General features: G+C 41.6%; 1 protein-coding gene across 1 annotated transcript; it reads right to left on the reverse strand.

The window, feature by feature from the left end:
* Positions 1-1,112: 1,112 nt before the first annotated feature.
* CASP3 (caspase 3) lies at positions 1,113-10,733 on the reverse strand. The gene is made up of 7 exons (XM_009960375.2): positions 10,590-10,733; positions 9,196-9,288; positions 6,880-7,004; positions 6,233-6,361; positions 4,098-4,273; positions 3,483-3,600; positions 1,113-2,585 (listed from the first exon to the last, which is right to left on the reverse strand). Exons 2-7 carry the CDS (start codon positions 9,267-9,269, stop codon positions 2,359-2,361), a joined length of 849 nt encoding a protein of 282 aa, XP_009958677.2. The 5' UTR covers positions 9,270-9,288; positions 10,590-10,733; the 3' UTR covers positions 1,113-2,358.
* Positions 10,734-18,283: the final 7,550 nt, after the last annotated feature.

An 18,283-nucleotide genomic window follows, 5' to 3' on the forward strand; every position in this document is an offset into this window, starting at 1 on the left:
TCCTAAAAGCTCAGTCTATTGCTGTCTTCCATCCCACTGCCTCTTCTCTAAATTCAACCTTTTGACTAGATCACCTTTTCCCAATTACCGTGAGCTCACCTCACCAGCTCTAGTTGGACCTCCTTGCCAAACCAAGCAAGTGTTCAAGGACGTTCTCGCCTCCCTCTCTCCCTTCTCGAACAGGCTCTGTCTCTACTCACAAGCCCCACCAACTGGAACACCAGCCCTCAGTTAGAAATACTGAGAAGCTCTCCTGGCACGATGAAGGAATTTACTGACTTGGAGTAAAAGGCAGATCTTGTCCTGAGAGGAAAGGACTGATGGGAATCTGTTTCCTGTTTCCCTAACTCTAACTCTACATCTTCCTAAATGACTGGTTACTCATTGTAGCTTAGCACTGATTTTGTTTTGCTATATTTCAAAGACTATTGGAAAAGTTGTAGAATGGTTTTTCCTTTTAAGGACCAAGAACGATCAAGACCAGAGCCTATTAAATATAAGCAAAGAGCAAACTCCATGACAGGACTGTTTCACAGCAAAATAACTACAAATTCAAGCAACATTCCTATTCCCAATTACTTTGATGTAGATTAACAGAAGTCCTGTAAGTCATTTAAAACATATAACTGTGCAGCTGCTTGTTGCAATTGACCACCTACATGAAGAAACCTGCATACAGGTTTTTGTAAATGTTATTTTTAGGTATGTTTAACAGGGGCTTAATTATTTTTTCCAACAGAAGCATAATAAACCTGCCTGGAACTGAAGTTTCAATCAGTTAAAATAGACTAATGCCCTCTCACAAACTATTTCTACAAGAGGGAGACAAGATTCCTCCTATTCAGCAGGCAGAATTCATCACAGAATTCATCTACAATGTTTAAAGTTGCCTCTGCTGCATAACTTTTGAATCTGCATTTCCGATGTCTCAATCACTACTCTTATTACCTGGCTATATGGCATACAATGCTTTACAGCAGCTTTTCAACTTCAGGTGGTAAGGCAGATGAGGAAGAAAAGGGAAAGAAAAAGGGACATAATTAAAGTTAAAATTAATTTGCAAAAGCTATCAGATCCCAAACAAATAATATACACAGAAAAGCATGACACAATTTAGGAAACAATATTTAATTTAAGTTAAAAAAAAAAAAAACAAAACAACCCAAAAGCCTCTGGAAGTGAACATCTATTTGCTAACATTGTTTATGCTACACAATTTCAAGTATTTTAAGTCTTGTTTTGCAAGCACCCTACAGTTATTGAACATTCTGTCTTCCTCTGATTTTAAAAAGACTGCCACACACCGAAACATCAAAAAAAAATGTTTTACAAATTTGTAAAAGCCTGTTCCACAAAATTCAGAGTCAAGAGATACAAATTTACTATCTGTTAAAATATTTTAGCTGAAGTCTTGTAATTCTAACATCAATTTGAGTTAATTAAGAAGTGAAATTTCTCCAGTACCACAAATCCAGGTTTCCACACAGATTAAATGTGGTACGCACATAGCACAAAGCAAACCCACCCTTATTTATGGGCAGAAAGAGGAAAGTAGAGTATTTAGAATGTAGACTTCCTTTTACACTGATTCTTATAGCCCAAAATACACCCCAACAGCTTCCCCCTTCGGGAGCAGCAGAAAAAGAAATTTTGAAGGCTAGTCCCTTAGTCACTCAGCTTCAAGGTCAGAATACAAAATTTATTTTGAAACAGCTACCATGTTGATATAATTGCTTTACCTAATATTCCATACAAAAAGTTATAAAATGATGAGGAAAAAATTGACTCTATTCTAACTATGCTTTCTAGTTGTATGTAAAAAAAGAATTGGCTGTTTTCCACAGTTTATGCCCTCATTTATAAAAACAGTTTAGGTTAGTTTATTACCTAAACTTTAAGAACTTGAGTTAAGAAGAAATGTATGATGACCCTACTATCACATTACCATCATTAGTAAACATGTCACATTCTGAATCTTCCTCCTAGTGGCAAAGATATGAAACCAAATTATTTACAAGAACAGTTTCTTTCCTCTGCCCCTGCAGCAAAGTGAAACATAGCACCAAGTAGATCTGGTAAGTGATCTGATCATTCTCCAGTCTCCTCTTCCTAATTTTTCAAGATACTCAGAACACTACTTTCAGATTTGCTTGTGCTTCAGCTAGTCAAAGTCTTCATTTCTAACATAGCCATACTATATTTTCCTTCCAGTAACGGACACATCTAACTTTGAGACAGTTCATTATGCCACACACGGTAGTGAACAGTAATTCAGATTTAAAAGTGGTATTCCATACTAACATCACATATAAATTACAGATAAAAACATCAACTGAAAAATTAGAACGTGAAATTCTTTTAGCAAGGGAAGTAAAATTCTTTGGTGAGCATAGAGACAATGCACGGAATCTGTTTCTTTGCATTGAAATCCTGCCGAGTCGAGCAGGACTCGTACTCCGCCACTCTGCGATTTACACGAGTTAAAATCTGCATGAGTTCAAGTTTCTTTGCATGTTCCTTCAGCATTTTACACAGCGACTGAATAAACCAGGAGCCTTCAGCTGAATTCCTCCAGGAGTAATAGCCTGTGGAAGAGAGAGATGTCAAATTGATCAGACGTAGCAACCTCTGACAGAGGACAGGACAGCAATTAGGGGAACAATGCATTGTTTCCAATAGCAATCAATGTGTTAAAATAAAAACTCAAAACCACTAACCAACAAAATTAGATTTTATAATCTCTCTAAATTCCAACTCTAATCCTCTCATCTTTTCTAACCTAAGAAAACTTTAGGTAGGTATAAAATCAAAAGGCAGGAAAACTATCTTCCACTGCAACAGCCTTAGCCATTGATCACTTACATAGAGCACACGTACAGGAAGGAGAGGTGGCAGTACAGATGGAGCCAAGATGCAAAATGGATTTCAGTGTCACTATCTTGAGGACTACACACAGGAATTAAAGACTGGAACCTGCTTCTGCTAACTGGTAATGTAAAGGGCGTACTAAGGGCTCTGCCACTACTAATTTTGCCTAAAGATGCAATGAAAATGGAGTCAATAGGCAAATAATATGCTGGTGTTTATCACCCACTTCTGTATATGCCTCTACAGATCTTTGATTGTTTTGTTCTCTTAGAACTAATAATACCTTTTTACTTCCTGCTGGTAATTACTCGCACAATTCAGATTAACTGAATTTATAGCAGGTGAACACTTGAGGGTTTGCTAGTGAGAAAGATCTATATTCAGGGTCTGGGGTTCTTTTTCGTAGGAACTGAGACTAGAAACTACCTCAAAAAGAAATCAAATCAGGGGAGAAAAAACAACTGAGGGAAGAAAATTTGTATTTCCCTGAAAGAGAAGAAATGAAGTAGTCACCCACTGACTGGATACAACAGCAAATTGTCATTTACAGTATCAATATAAGCTGATCTACGGATACAATTTCAAGAACAAGAATTTCTTTGCAAGTCTCTCACCCGGAGCTGTAGAATATGCATACAGAAAGTCTGCTTCTACAGGTATTTTTTGACACATTGTTTCTTCTGATCCACTGTCTGCCTCAATACCGGAATCTAATTCTGTCCCTCTACAAGCCTATTCAGTGGAAAGAAGAACGGAAAATAAAATAAAAAATAAAGAAACAAAGGCAGCAATCATGATCAGAATATTGATACATTTTTTCTGTTTTAAAGACAACAATATCCTGATTCAAAAACTGCAAAAATAACAAGAATTTATATGACACATTTTTATTAGACAGACTCAGAAGAAAAGTAACTAGAATTTATTTAAATCAGCTACACAGCTTGGTTAAAATAGATATTCACTCAAAAGCGCATTCAGAAACTCACTGAAATATTGGCTAGTGTAATTTTACGTAATCCATAGAATTAAGGTAATGCAATCCTAGCTATTACAAGTACTGCCCACCTAATGGGGCAAGCCGTGTCACTTTTAGACCTGAAAAGAATCTGAAAGTTATTCCATTTAAATCAGTTTTAGAAATAATTAACTTTTTTTCACCAATAATTAATAGGAAACAGTATTTTTTTTTTTTAATTATCCAGCTGATTTGATGATCTGTACATCACCTGAATGAAAAAGAGCTTGGGTTTTCCTGCTAAACTTCTGCACCTGTCACCTCTGAAAAGGCTTGTTAATGCTTTCAGTTCAAGTGGGCCATCTGTCCCATAGATTAACCCTTCATCACCGTGGCTTAGCAACACGCAAACAAAACTGCTTCGCTTGCTGTGATCTTCTTCAGAAACTTGAAAGAAAAAATAAAATTTTCTTAACTTCTTGCATTCACTAAAAGCTTTGCACATTTGATGCTTCCTCTGCGAGAGAGGTCTTTATGAACTAATCCCCATGTTTAGAAACCTCCAACCAGTTTTCACTTCTGAACAAAAGGAGCCAGCCTACTTTACCTCAGGAGGCTGGACACAGAAAACCCCAAATTAAAGGCCAATCCTACCCATTCTAAGGCGTGGCCACAGAACTAGGCCAGGAACACTGTGAGGAGACAACGAGGGTGTTCCCACAGTGTCTCCAAGTCTGAACGGTACATCTTGCTCATGCAGTAATGGTCCACAGTCCCGTGATCTGGGATTGGACTGTCGGGAAGTTCTGTGTTTTGGGAAAAGATGAGGAAGTTTTAGCTCTCTTTCCAATCAGAGATGCTTCAACTATTTGAATTGCATGGGAACTGAATGTAGCATAAAAGTTCTTGCTGCTGCAAGGACCCAGGTAACAGCATTAGCCTTCTCTCACTCTGGCCCTGCAGCAAGGTCTAGAAACGTTTTTTCAAGCCTCTGAACGTTGTACCTAAAAGACATTCAACCTTGATATAAAGTGTTTATAGATTTTTTAAATTTTTTTTCCATCTCATGGTGTGCAAAGACCATAGAATAGATACTGTCTGATGTCTTTTGTGCCTGACATTGTGGTGAACTGTACTTGAGGACCAAGATGATTCTTTTAGATATACAAAAAGATATAAACGAGGTTCAAAAGAAAAGATCCAAAAGGAATTTTGAGAGGGAAACTCAAGAAGATGCAAGAGTTTGCAGTTCAAAAGTGTAACAGTCCCAAAAGCTGAAGTCTTCTGTTTAGAGCTTGCCAAAACACTGAATTTCTATTCAAGAAAAACTATTTAGATTTTTCTCAAGCAATGCACACTCAGGCATTTCCACAATCTATGGACAAGCACTGCATCTAGAAGAGTCAGGAAAGGCTATTTTTTGGGAATTTCTAATTAGGCTGCAGTCTGTAGTTTACACAGTCTATTTGGAGGCCTTATACCACAGGTAAGACAGAGGCCTTTCCACTTTCAGCTACTGTCAACAGACAGGCTGCAACTATACTAATAAATTAACCATGCCTGGGAGCATTCTCTAGTGTAAACATTAACTGGCACTAAAAAACCTACATCTATGTTAACAAACACATTTTAAAAAAATCAAAACCAAACCAAATTGCAGCAGCCTAACTGGCTGTTGGGAGTAATCCCTGGAACACTTTTATTGTTGAACCGTGACCTGGAACAGTCTGGGAGAGCGCTAGTAGGCATGAGCCACAGTCATGCCAGAGAAGAACCCTCCAACAGTTAACTAGAACAGCCTGCATTCCAGGACTAGATACCTCCAGGCACCGTTTAATTTACCAGTCTAGATGTAGACAAGCCTAAACAAACCAGGACTAACACTAGCAGTAGTATAGAGCTCTCACTTGACAGAAGAGTGTTCTGTTTCACAAGTCAAACAATTAAAAGAGTAATTCAGTTCACACACTTGCAGTTCCGGTCCCTCGATCAGAACCACCCGCCCCCACCCCCCCGGATCGGAACACCTCTTGGGCCACACCACTAAGCACATAGCACAGAACACCTCTACCCAATTAAGCAGGTTTCTTTCCAACTCACAGAGCTTCAGTGATCCCAGGGTCAGAATATAAATCAGTCTGCATTTAAGTTTCAGCCTTTTTTCCAGCCTTCTTTAGAAGATCAGAAAAGACACGGAGACAACAGTCATGGCACAAAAGATGGAGAGACAGCAAAGATAAATAAACATAGAAACTATGAGGTACATGTATGCATCCTTAGCAATAAACCACCAGTAAGTGTGAAATACCATCTAAAAGAATGACAGAAGAAGAGATGTGAGGGATAGAAATGTTATTTGGAAGCAGTGGTTGATTTAATACACACACTGAACGTATTATTACTTACCATTTCTCAATAGTTCAAAAATGTCCCCACATGAAAGATCATTGTTGATCTTTATTTTATATCCCAACTTCATAAAAACTTCTCTGACACTTGCAGCATCTGCATCTGTACCAGAACGGGGTAACATCCCTATACATAAGAGAAATGTATTATTTTTTATATGATATAGATGGCATGGTCTGATTGAGCCAAATGCTTTTCTCGCTTACATCTGTATCAGTCTGGTATATTATTCCATTATTCCAGACCCGCTCTAACAGAAAAAACATTGCATTGTTGTATGTGCACACCATCTCCCTCTCTCTGTACTTATATTTTAGATTTATCTACTCCTTATTTTTATATCTACCTATTTATATAAAGGCTTAAAAAAGGATTTCATTTGCAAAACAGAAATCATGACTAAAAGTTAAGACGACTTGTACCACCTATCAATTTTTCTCCCCATTACTGCTATACCCTAACATGTTCCCTCTATACATATTTGGAAGAATGCACTGAAATGAATCAAACCCATGCAAACCACTTAATTGTACATTGCAATCAAAATTGTTCTGCATATTTAATTTTGAAGAATAATACATGCCATTAATCTAACACACATTTATCTATATTAAGGAAAAAAATTAAAAATTTGAAAGTGGTACCGGTCTGTCTGTGGAAGTTCTTATTGTTTATTATTACACATTCTCCCATCTCTGGATAATCCATTCTGTAACTGTAGTCTGGCAGAATTCCAGAGTCCATAGACTTGCTAGAAGGTAGGTTCTTTCTGTATAGAAATTAGACAAACTTCAGGTGTTAATTTCTGATCTCTCTTCTCTAGTTTCAAAAGAATAATAAAATAAGGTTATTTTAGCAATACCAGTGAAACTGATAAGGTTTGCTTCTTGTTCCCTAGAAGTTCCCTCTGCCAATGACACCAAGCTGTGTGGTGTAGCTGACACCTTGGAGGGAAGGGAGGGCATCCAGAGGGACCTTGACAGGCTGGGGAGGTGGGCCTGTGCGAACCTCATGAAGTTCAACAAGGCCAAGTGCAAGGTCCTGCACCTGGGTCGGGGCAATCCCAAGCACAGACACAGTCTGGGCGATGAGTGGATCAAAAGCAGCCCTGAGGAGAAGGACTTGGGGTTACAGGTGGATGAAAACCTGAATATGAGCCAGCAATGTGAGCTCGCAGCCCACAGAGCCAATCACATCCTGGGCTGCATCAAGCGAAGTGTGGCCAGCAGGTCGAGGGAGGGGATTCTGCCCCTCTACTCTGCTCTGGGGAGACCCCACCTGCAGTGCTGCGTCCAGCTCTGGGGCCCCCAGTATAAGGAAGACCTGATCGAGCAGATCCAGAAGAGGGCCACGAAGATGATCAGGGGACTGGAGCACCTCCTCTGTGAGGACAGGCTGAGAGAGTTGGAGCTGTTCAGCCTGGACAAGAGAAGGCTGCAGGGAGATCTTATTGTGGCCTTCCAGTATCTAAAGGGGGCCCAGAGGAAAGGTGGGGAGGGACTCTTGATCAGGGAGGGTAGTGATAGGACAAGGCATAATGGCTTTAAACTGGAAGAGGGGAGATTTGGATTAGATATCAGGAAGAAATTCTTCACTGTGAGGGTGGTGAGGCACTGGCACAGGTTTCCCAGAGAAGCTGTGGCTGCCCCCTCCCTGGCAGCGTTCAAAGCCAGGTTGGATGGGGCTTGGAGCAACCTGGTCTAGTGGAAGGTGTCCCTGCCCATGGCAGGGGAGCTGGAACTAGATGGTCTTTAAGGTCACTTCCAACCCAAACCATTCCATGATTCTAAGTTATGTCTGTGAAATCAGGGGCAGATCTGATTTAAGACTAGTGAAGGCTGTACTTGCCCAGAGGTTAAAACAAGACTGCTTAGTACAGTTACACTCCCAAATAAAACTTCTGTTTCGAGTTTAGTAAAACATGCACATACACAAATAATTAAAAAAAAAAAAGCTAAGAGTCATTTGTATTTGTAGCAGTCTTCTGTGCAACCCGTAACAAGCTTAAAATCTAAAGAATCAAGGAAGAACTGTGTCTATAACGATAATGCCTCTGCACAGGAAAGTATGAAAAATTAGTTTAAGGAAACCACAAATTATATCAACAAAAAATCAACCAGGTTTTTTTTACTATCATCTTTTGAAAGCTATGTACCTCAAGGCACAATCAGCTCTGAGACTGTAAATCTATTCTGAATACTAACCAGAAATCATATTACCATTGAACTTTCACAAGTAAACATTCAAAACCTATAAAGATCAAGACTCTATACCCAGCTGTAATTCTGCCTTAATGAGCACACCAACTACTCTGCAACAGCTGCCAATTTTACCAGTCCTTACACGCTGAAGTCGGTATGGATTTTCCCATTTGGGGGACTGGGGGCCGCTATCATATCGTATTCTACAAATAAAAAGTCTGTAATGCTCTTAAATCTAATTTTCATTGAAATACTATATAGAATGACTTCAGAAACAAATTAAGTTCCCAGAGAGAGAGTAATCTGATGATAGTGCTACACCAGCCTAACAACTAGCTGTCACCAGGAAGAACAGGCCTGCAGGTCAGCTCGAGCAGCTGAACTGTCTGTGAGATCTAAAGCAGTTCAGGTGAGCTCTAAAGCAGTTCAAGGAAAGGGGATGAACATTTAGTCCAGGGTGAGATAGAGAAATCTCTTTTCAAGAACAGCTAACCACTTGATAATACTGTTAAGGCAAGTCTAACTGCACCTCAAGTGTTTTGCTATCTAGTTCCTTGTACATACAAGCGGCCTGTTCTGTCAGAGACTGTATATTTTCAAAGCCAGTAAAACTCCTCTAATAGCTGTTAATGATTACAATTTACCATAACTGAAACTTTTTCCTTTTAGCATTATTTCTTCTATGGCTCCTGTCTTCTGTTACAGCAAAGATTCCTCAAGACTTAACTTGAAGACTTAAACGAAGAGTACCCCACTTACCCTTTGGAACCAGGAATAGATTTTGCATCTGTCAGATCTCCCCCCAAATGTGGTCCATCTCCTATGTCTGCCATTATGGCTCTCAATTATCAGCTTGAAAGCATAAGAAAATAGAAACATATGACAATTAATTCTCATATGAAATAATACCTTCAGTTTGCTTAATTTTTCTTAGATTTCCTTAAAGCCTTACACAATCAGAGACCAACTTTTTAGAGTTATAGAGAAAACAGGAATGTTAAAACGGGATATTCACATAGAATAACTAGCCTAGGAATATTAGTGTTGGTATGCAAAAAACAGCATTTCTGAGTAATCCCTACATATCTTATATTTGAAAGCTGAAGATGAAATATTTTTCTACATTATTGCATTCTAAAATGGCTCTGGGAAAAATACTCTGCAGATCCCTGTGACCAAATCATTGAAAATGCCTACAAAAGGCAGGATAAGAGAGACAAACAAATTGAAAACAATCTTTAAAATACTGTAATGTCCCTATGTGCATTAGCAGCATTTTAGCATTATGAATATTGTGAAATATATGGATCCTTCCATTTCAGTAAGACAGAAATCGAGATCCAAAAGCAAGCAATACAAGTTACTAGATGTGTGCAAAGACTAACATAGAAGATTAGATTTTGGGTCATAGTACTTTGAGAAATAAATAATTTCTTTGCATTCCATTTCAAATCAAACATCACTGCATCCAATCCTAATTGGCATATGTGAACGCAACTGCAATATAAGTAACATTAAACCCACAACAATATAACTTTAAATAGTTGATGAAATGAACTCTATGCTGTGGGCTAGTATTTACTTTTGACCAGAACACAGGACAAGAAATGATGATTGATACCAAGCCAGAAATCAATTTAAAAGCAATAAACCTCCCTCCCAACTACTCTGTGTTTACTCAAGGAACATATTACCACACTACATTTAACTCAGGATCCAGAAAAGGATTAAGCACAATAAAAGCTAAATCACCAGATAGGACAAAGTGATAAACGCTTGGAAGTTAAATAAGTGCTTAGACCTCAAGAAACAAACAAGGCACTACAAGGCAATAATTTCAGAGGAACTTACCTAGCAGATGCATTTATGGTAAATAGGGATGTTTAAATAACCAGACCACATAGTAAGATTTGCTCGTCAGATATGATGAAGATTCTTATTTAAGGTTTAGGATCTTTGGTGGCAAACTCTATTTGCCATCTTACACCATCATATTATTATTATATTAAGTCTCTTAACTTCTTATCTATACTCTATCTAGTACACCATGAACATCCATTTTCTGTGTCGACAATTACTGATGCATCAGAAGCACTCATCTGGGTATGTATAACCCTCTTTCTTTCCTTGTTTCTTAAAAGACATTTACTTACATTTTTACTGACTTCAAAAGATCTTCAAGGTTACTCTGAATATTATTTCTTTGTATCTTGGAGCACTGATGTGATTAAGAAACCTTCTCGCTCACAAAATTATTCCAGATTTGAGAACTGTGTCATGTAAATCAGCAGCACACAGGAAATTTCCTGAAAACCAAATTACAAAGGTATTAAATAAGCTCAATATTTTAGAAATAAAAACTCTAACACACATTATTGCTTTGTATTTTAGAAATTGACTTTAAAGACAGCATCATGGTGCAGGACCTACATCTATAGTGCTGAACTGGCCTGCCTAGCACCATGACCTGGATTCATTCATCCTAACTTCAAAGTCTAATTCCTTAAAAGTTCCCTATGTGAAAAAAGACAAGCACTTCCAAAGGGTAACTGAAGTACCTAAGAGCTGTGGCACGACAGTGATCCAACCCTACACCTTATCACTGGCAGAGAGCATTAGCAGTGACAACAAAGTCTAGCCTAGAGTGACAACTGGTGTGTCCACACAGCGGTAACTGAAAAGCTGATCATATGATCCTTGAGAGGTGGAAAGAATGGCTTTTATAGGGTAGAAGTTCCCCTGCTCCAGCAGAGCCCAGCTTCCAGGAGCTTCTATGTCTCTTTCAACCCTGTCCCTACCACAATCAGCCTTGGCTTTGGTTCCCAGCTTTCCTGAGCTCTCTGCCTGACACTTTTGAACAAAACTTTATTTTCTAGGAAAACATTCAACCAGACTGACCCATAATTCTGATGCAACTCATGCTGTTCCTTCATCTGGAGAAGCACTACATGCAGAAGCACAACCCAAACCCTTCACTGTGGCTGGGATTAACAGGAGAGCCAGGGAAAAGGTTAACTCTCTACCTTGTTTGTTCTTTGTCTGCCAACAGTAATGAAGAACTACACCATTTAAAAAAGCACAGTATCACGTACCAACTCCACTATCAACACCAGCTAGCAGGCGTACTGAGAGTAGCATAGCCATGTCAGCATGGAATTCAACTTCTGCTAAGAGCCCAGGTGTCTACTCCGGCTGTCTGGCACTGCGAAGATTTGCAGTGTCAGCGCTGCAAGTACACGAACCAGCTAGTGTGAACTAGTAAATGTGTGCCTACATGAGCCGTGGTCACCTCCTATCTATCATATAAGCCAGCCTGGGCTACCAATAACTACCTAGAGAAGGACTCAGCAAAAGTATAGGGAAAGCTAACAACTCTCTGGCCAAGAGATGAGACCTTGGAATCATTAGGGAGGGTAAGTGGATCATTAGGCCACCTTGGGTGCACATCAGGTGTGCTCCAACCAAACTGTTGCATCCCATTAGGGACTGGTTTTAGTAACCTGGTAGGAATAATGCTGGTGAACAACGGCAGACTTAAGTAGGCAAACTGGAGACCTGACAGACTGGGATCACTGCTAACACAAATGTTAAAGCATGCTACAAATAATAAGGAAGATCTTCAACAATTAAGTGACCTTAATTTAAGTCATCTCCTTGACACTTTTGCAACCTTAAAACTCTGAAACTTCTGTCCTTGATCCAATGCCAAAGAAACAATGACATTTTGAAGTAGCTAGCAAGACCTACAATTACAATGAACTACAGCACTTCGTTTCTGAAAAATGTAAAATGCATTTTTAACACTGTATCATAAAAATATTTCTTACTAAAGCCTTTGCAAGCCTGGCTCACAGACCATAGTTTCAAGTGTTTAATGAAGTGTTAGGGCTTACTGCATCCTACCGTATCACAACGGGAGCTTGCCTAAGCGTCTTTACAGAAGCTAGAGAGATAGCTAGAAACACTGGGTCTAATACATTAGGTATTTAAAATAGGCATGCATTTTCTACAGAATAGAATCTGTAACTCACCTTTAACTTTCATCAGTTTCTGAACACCTTAATGCTCCAAGCCTGCACTTCTTTAAAGAACAAAAGACATCCACAAAGAGAGATCTGTTTTGTTGCTAAGCACTCAAATGCACGTTTTAAGCAGCAGTATGTCTCCTGCTCTAAAGCACTGGTCAGGGTAACAGCAACGCTCTCTGGAGGACGGTGCTGATTCTAACAGACTACTAAGAATTGCCTCATCTTGGTTTAGGTAATGCAATGATGTCATGTTATGTCAAGCAGAATACACATTTCCCTGTAGAGGATGATCTCATGCTATTAGGGATAGGGAAAAAAATTCAGGACAGTGCATTGAGAATTTAATTTTAAATCATTATTCTGCTCCTTGATATTCTTTTCTCTGAAAGCTTAGGTAAGACAAGCTTTCAACTGTAAGGAAACTTAAAAACAGGCAGCTGAAATGACCAACAGCATTTTTCTAATCTAGCAGAACGTGTTCTATAGTTTTTAAGAAGCTTATTTTACCATCCCCCCCAAAAAAGTTAAAAAACCCCTATGAGACAGAGACAGCAAATATAGAGATGATGCTACAACGACCTTCACAGATACTAAGTAGTAAAAAGTAAACTGGTTCAAAAAGGTCCAAAACTATGCTCAGCAAACTACCAAAAATGACCAAAGTCTCTCTGGATAGCAATAAAAGCAAAAATATTTTTTGCCTTATATAGATACAGTTGTTCCAATGCTTTTCTTTTGATAGTAAAATGATAAATAAAACAATGTTTTTACTCCATTCCAGCCTAGATTTACTTATTCTGCCTGGACCTAATGAAAATAAATTTGCATCATCATATAACATGACTGCCATAAGACCCATCAGGTTTCTTTTTAAAGCAATATTTATTTGAATTGGGAACCAATGAGAGAAATTAATGATATAGTGATAAAAATAATACCAAAGCTTCTCAGACGGAGAAGGAAGCAAATAACTGAATTGTCTCTAGTTACCAACTGTATCTTGAAATACGCAAACCACAGGAGAAACACATGTTCAGTATATGCTGCTACAAAGCAATTACTGTAGCAGTATCAAAATACCATCCAGAACAGAAACCAGTATCATAAAACGTGTCCTTAAAGATTAGAAAAGGGCAGTTTTCCACCTCACGTGACTGAAAGAGGAAAGGTCAAGCATTCAAAGGAGGTATTTTCTGTAACATAAATACACACATGGCACATTGTGGTACTAATGCAGACATGCAAATTAAAAATTTTCCATTCTACAATGTATAATGATAACCATTAATTATCTAATTAATAACAGACAGAAAATATAGAAGCTGATTGTATGCAAAAACTAAAAATATTTTAAATACATCATTATGGTTTTTGTGTGTACTATCCCCCTATTAAATACTGCCAACACTGTGACAGCCCTTCACATTACTTCTGGTCTGGAGGTGGCTGTTGGAAAGCACTGACCCTGGGCCAGCACTCTGATCATCTGAAAGCAAACAGACTTTTAGTTCGTCAGCATTAATCTGCAAAATCAGCAAGACCTGAATTTATTCTGAGAGTAGGTGGGACCCTTCCTTATTCCTTCACCTACACCCATTAACCACATCACCGCTGCAACAAACACTAAGAAGCCTAACAAGGCTATCAAGGGCAAGGTGTATTATTTTCAAACCTACCAACTGACGAGAAGCAGATAATTAAAGAAGAGAATTACCAGCTGGAGGGTGAAAGACTAGATTACCAGCAATATCCTTCCACCTAGCAGGGAATAGACTGACACCACCTTGGACAGGGCTTCTACGTGCTATAAAAACCTAGTCGCAGCGCCTGTGAAGGCCTCAAGCGTGCTCTCTCTGCCCTGGCAGGATCGGTACAGCAGAGGTAAGAGTCCGTACCATGGCCTCCTCTTCGGATGATGCCTCCCGGCTATCGCACACCCACTCTTTGTTACCAAGCGGGTCGCTGCAGAGCCGTTTTCTAGATAGGGTTTAACCCGCTGCCTCCAAAGCTTTATATTGGTAGATCCAAACGCAGATTTTGCCCCTTAGTTATCAGTCTATCGAAGGGACACCAGAAAGCAGTTTAAAACTAAGGCTCCCCTCCCCCCCCCCCCCCCCCGCCCCGCATTGTTTAGGCAGCTTCTCCACAAAAACAGCCTTAAATGAGCAAACTGCCTGCCTTAAGCTTCTGGAAAACTAATCACCGAGCCCCCCCGCGCTCTCCCTCCGGGTAGGGGGAAGCGGCGGCCGCTGGGATGGCACCGCGGCCGGCCTCCTCCCGCCGCGCCCGGGAGGCGAGGCGCGGCGGCGGGGTACATCCGGCCCCGACCAACGACCATCCGCTGCTGCCGCCGGGCCTGCCGCGGCAGGAGCCCCGGGGGAGCGGGGAGGCAGCACTCTAAGCCCGGCCCGCTCCGGGCGAGCCGCGGCTCCCCTCCCGGCCCAGGTGCGGGGAAGCGCCTGCTCCCGTCAGCCAGCTCCCTGCGGGAGAGGCGCGGGCGGCCGCTCCCGCCGGACCGCGGCCCCGCGGAGGAGGACAGCCGCAGCCTGGCCCCGGGCGGACGCTAGCCAGCCCCACCCCGCGCCGCTTTGTTCGGTCCAGCTGCCGCGCCCCCAGCCCCTACCGACCACCTACCGGCTCTGCCGCCTGCCTGCTCCACCGGCGCTGCGCTCCGGCCCGCCTTCCCCGGGGCTGGGCTGGGCTCGGCTCGGCCCGGCCCGGCGCGGAGAGAGCACCTCCGGCGCGTGCGATCGCTTCGCGGCCCCTGCGGCTCCTCCCCATGCGGGGCGGGGGAGCCCGCCCCAACGGCACGTGGTTCAAACGCCAACGCGCCAGCAGCGCGCGGGACGCGGCGGTGAGTGGGCGTTGGTGGGGGCTGCCTTCATCCCGCGGAGCCACTCTCCGCCGGGCGAGGCGGTTCCCGGCCCTGAGGGGAGGCGGCGTGAGGCCGAGCGGAGGGTCGTGGCCGAGGAGGCGCGGGGCCGCCTACCCTCCCGCCCTTCCCTCCCCGCCGCCTTCCGGGCGCCGCCATGCCCTTACTGCCGCCGGTCCCCGGCTTCCTAGAGCGGGGCTTGCCGCAGCGAGCCGGGCCGGGCCCGGCCCCTCGGGTGTGCTCGGTCACACGGGGGGACACAAGCAGCCGCGGGCGTCGGCGGCCGTCACGCGCGGTAACGCCCGCGTAGGGGTGCGCCCGCGGGCTTTACGCGGGTTCGAGCGCCGAGCCCGTCATCGCTGCCCCAGAGCGACGCGTGACCCTGCGTTTAATGCTGTTAGGTTTGACTTCGTGTAACCCAAACCCCGTTGGGGTTGTTTTTTTTGTCTTTTGTTTTAGTTTCTCTGATGAAAAAAATGCTGGCGGAATGGTGGTTTATAAAGATAATCGCGATCTTAATTAATTTGCGGGGATAGCTACCGAATGAGAGTCTATATTTCAGATTTCAGCGCGGATGTGCTGGACTCTTATCAGAGCAAGACCTTCCACTTGCGGCGGGGTTTGTTTCCCACTGCTGTGTGATGAAAGCTCGGAAGCTGTACAGCCGATCCACAAACGTGGTGTGAATGTACCCGCCTACCAGTGTCCCAACAGGTTCAGCCTTACCCAGCAGCTCTCTGAAGCCAAGGGCTGGTCTCAGCTTCATCACCAGCTTTCAGGTCAGTTTCACATTTGTACGTTGACCTTCGGTAGCAGCAGTCAGAGAGTGAGTTTGAGATTAGAAACTAAGTTCTCCAGCTTCTTGCGACAGGCACTAGCCTACTTTTTGCGGTCTTTTCACCAGGTCTAATATCCTGCATTTTGCACAAAATTCCCCATATCTTAATTGTAGAAGCTACTTCCGTTAGGAGCACAAGATGAAAATTTGATGCTCCTTATTATTGCTGAGGGAAGGTGTATTGTGTTCATCAGTATGCCACAGTTCAGCTCAACATAAGGATAACTAAGCTAGTTTTCACTGATGTTAAGAAATTTAGCACGAGGGAGAAAGCTGTTCAGTACGTTTTTCTAAGGCTGAATCAGTAGCTAGGAGAAAATCTCACGGCTTTATTGGTATTGAGGAGCATGGATTCTGCCATAGAGCTATGTTGGATGATACACGCCAGCTGAGAAACCAATGTAATCCGTTATTTTGAGTAGCAGGTGATTTGCATGTCTAAGCTTCATTTCTCAGCAAGTGTGGATAGTGTGTTTTGTCATAATTGTTACAGATTTCTGAGCATGGGTTTTTTGTTGGGTTGGGTTTTTTTACTAAAATGTAGGAACACATACGATGAAATCGTGCGTTTGTGTTTTTCTTTTCCCTGTAGCACAAGGGAGAAAATTTTCATTTCTGAAACAACGAGTCCATTTGTTTAAAAAACAAAACAAACAAACAAAACCCACAGCCATCTAAGGTATAAAAATACAAGATGTCCACTGTCTTCATCACTAAAAAAAGTAGTCATCTTCCATAAAAAGAGGAAAATGAAATAGCAAGTTCTTTAAGTCATCTCCCAGGAGATACATTTCCCCAGGGTCTTCATGCAATCATTCTGCTGAGTCAAAAACACCAAAGTCCAATCATGTTGGTGACAAAATTTCTTTCTGGCAAGTGAAATAAAAATAAATACTCTCCTTACTTCTGGTGGGATAGAAGAGAGGATGATCAAGTAGGAGTTTCCCAGTAAACTCAGAAGGCTAATCTGTAGTTACACCTAGCCTGTAGAGCGCTCACGATTTACACTTGAACAGATGTGTTGTGTTAGTTATGGCTGGTAGAGGGACTGAAGTTACCTTGAAAAGACCTGACACGTTGGACTGCTGAGAATCCGAGAGTGTTTGCGCTACAAGAACAGTGATGGATCTCAGTTTGAAGTAAGGGTCATCAACCTTCTCCCAGGTTCACATATCCTCCCAGCTGTGTTTCTGCAAAAATATGTCCTAATCTAGCTAGGAAGTTTAAAATGAGCGGAGAATTATTGGAGATTCTCCTTTGCTTCTCTTCTTTTTAATGGTCATGTTGTGGGAAAGTGCTGGCGTAGGTGATACCTTTCGCACACAATTAGTTTTCAGCCAAGCCAACAGCATCAAAATGAAACTGAAGGTTCTGCTGGCGCTTCTGGGAAATGCTGATTGCTGTCTATAATTTAATTTTTCGTTTACAAAGAAGAAACTAATTGCATGAAAAGGGGGTGGAGGAAATTCACAGGGCAGGTGACTGACAAGGTCTGTAGAGGTAATATAGAGGTTTGACTGCTGTGAGAGAAAAAACATTCTGTTATTTAGACTTGACATAGGCACTGAACTATTGAAACACAGGCAGGCTTAGATGTACCGTGGGTGGTAATGCAAGCGTCCAGGAACCTTTACTGTGGAAAACTTGGAGGGGAATTCAGAGGATCTAAAATTTAGGCTTCAGGGCCCACAAGAGTGTTTAAATACTTAAATTTGCCTTATGGATCCAGCTCGTTAAAGGTTTGGACACTTTTGAGTACAGTCAGTTTCATGTTTGTCTTTCCTTGCAGCTGGGACTTGTTTTGAGAACTGAGTGGTTATGCCTTGCAGAACAAAAAGGCACGCCTTCATCTTTGTTACTTCTTGCCCCTCTTCCTCTGTTTCACAGTTTCTTAGCAATTCTCTTTACCAATTTGGAGGTGTTACAAGGGGCAATGAATTTTCCCAGGGAAAAAAGTTAATTATACTTACAAATAATTATACATACGTTAATGTGTGTTATGGTTTTGTACATTACTTTGTAGCATTTGGATTACTTTATGTAGCTAGAAGTTCAAAGGTTGCAAAATAGCAAGCATTACTGCATCATGTGCTATTTCTTGAAAAGAGG

The sequence above is a fragment of the Leptosomus discolor genome, chromosome 4 (genome assembly GCF_034619465.1).
Source record: "Leptosomus discolor isolate bLepDis1 chromosome 4, bLepDis1.hap2, whole genome shotgun sequence".
Taxonomy (NCBI): domain Eukaryota; kingdom Metazoa; phylum Chordata; class Aves; order Leptosomiformes; family Leptosomidae; genus Leptosomus; species Leptosomus discolor.

Coding starts and splice junctions, on each gene's coding strand:
- CASP3 (XM_009960375.2), bottom strand. CDS start 9,269: ATGGCAGACATAGGAGATGGACCACATTTGGGGGGAGATCTGACAGAT. Junction 6,362..6,879: donor GAACTTCCACAGACAGACCG/GTACCACTTTCA, acceptor TCTTATGTATAG/GGATGTTACCCCGTTCTGGT. Junction 3,601..4,097: donor CCAAGCTCTTTTTCATTCAG/GTGATGTACAGA, acceptor TCCACTGAATAG/GCTTGTAGAGGGACAGAATT.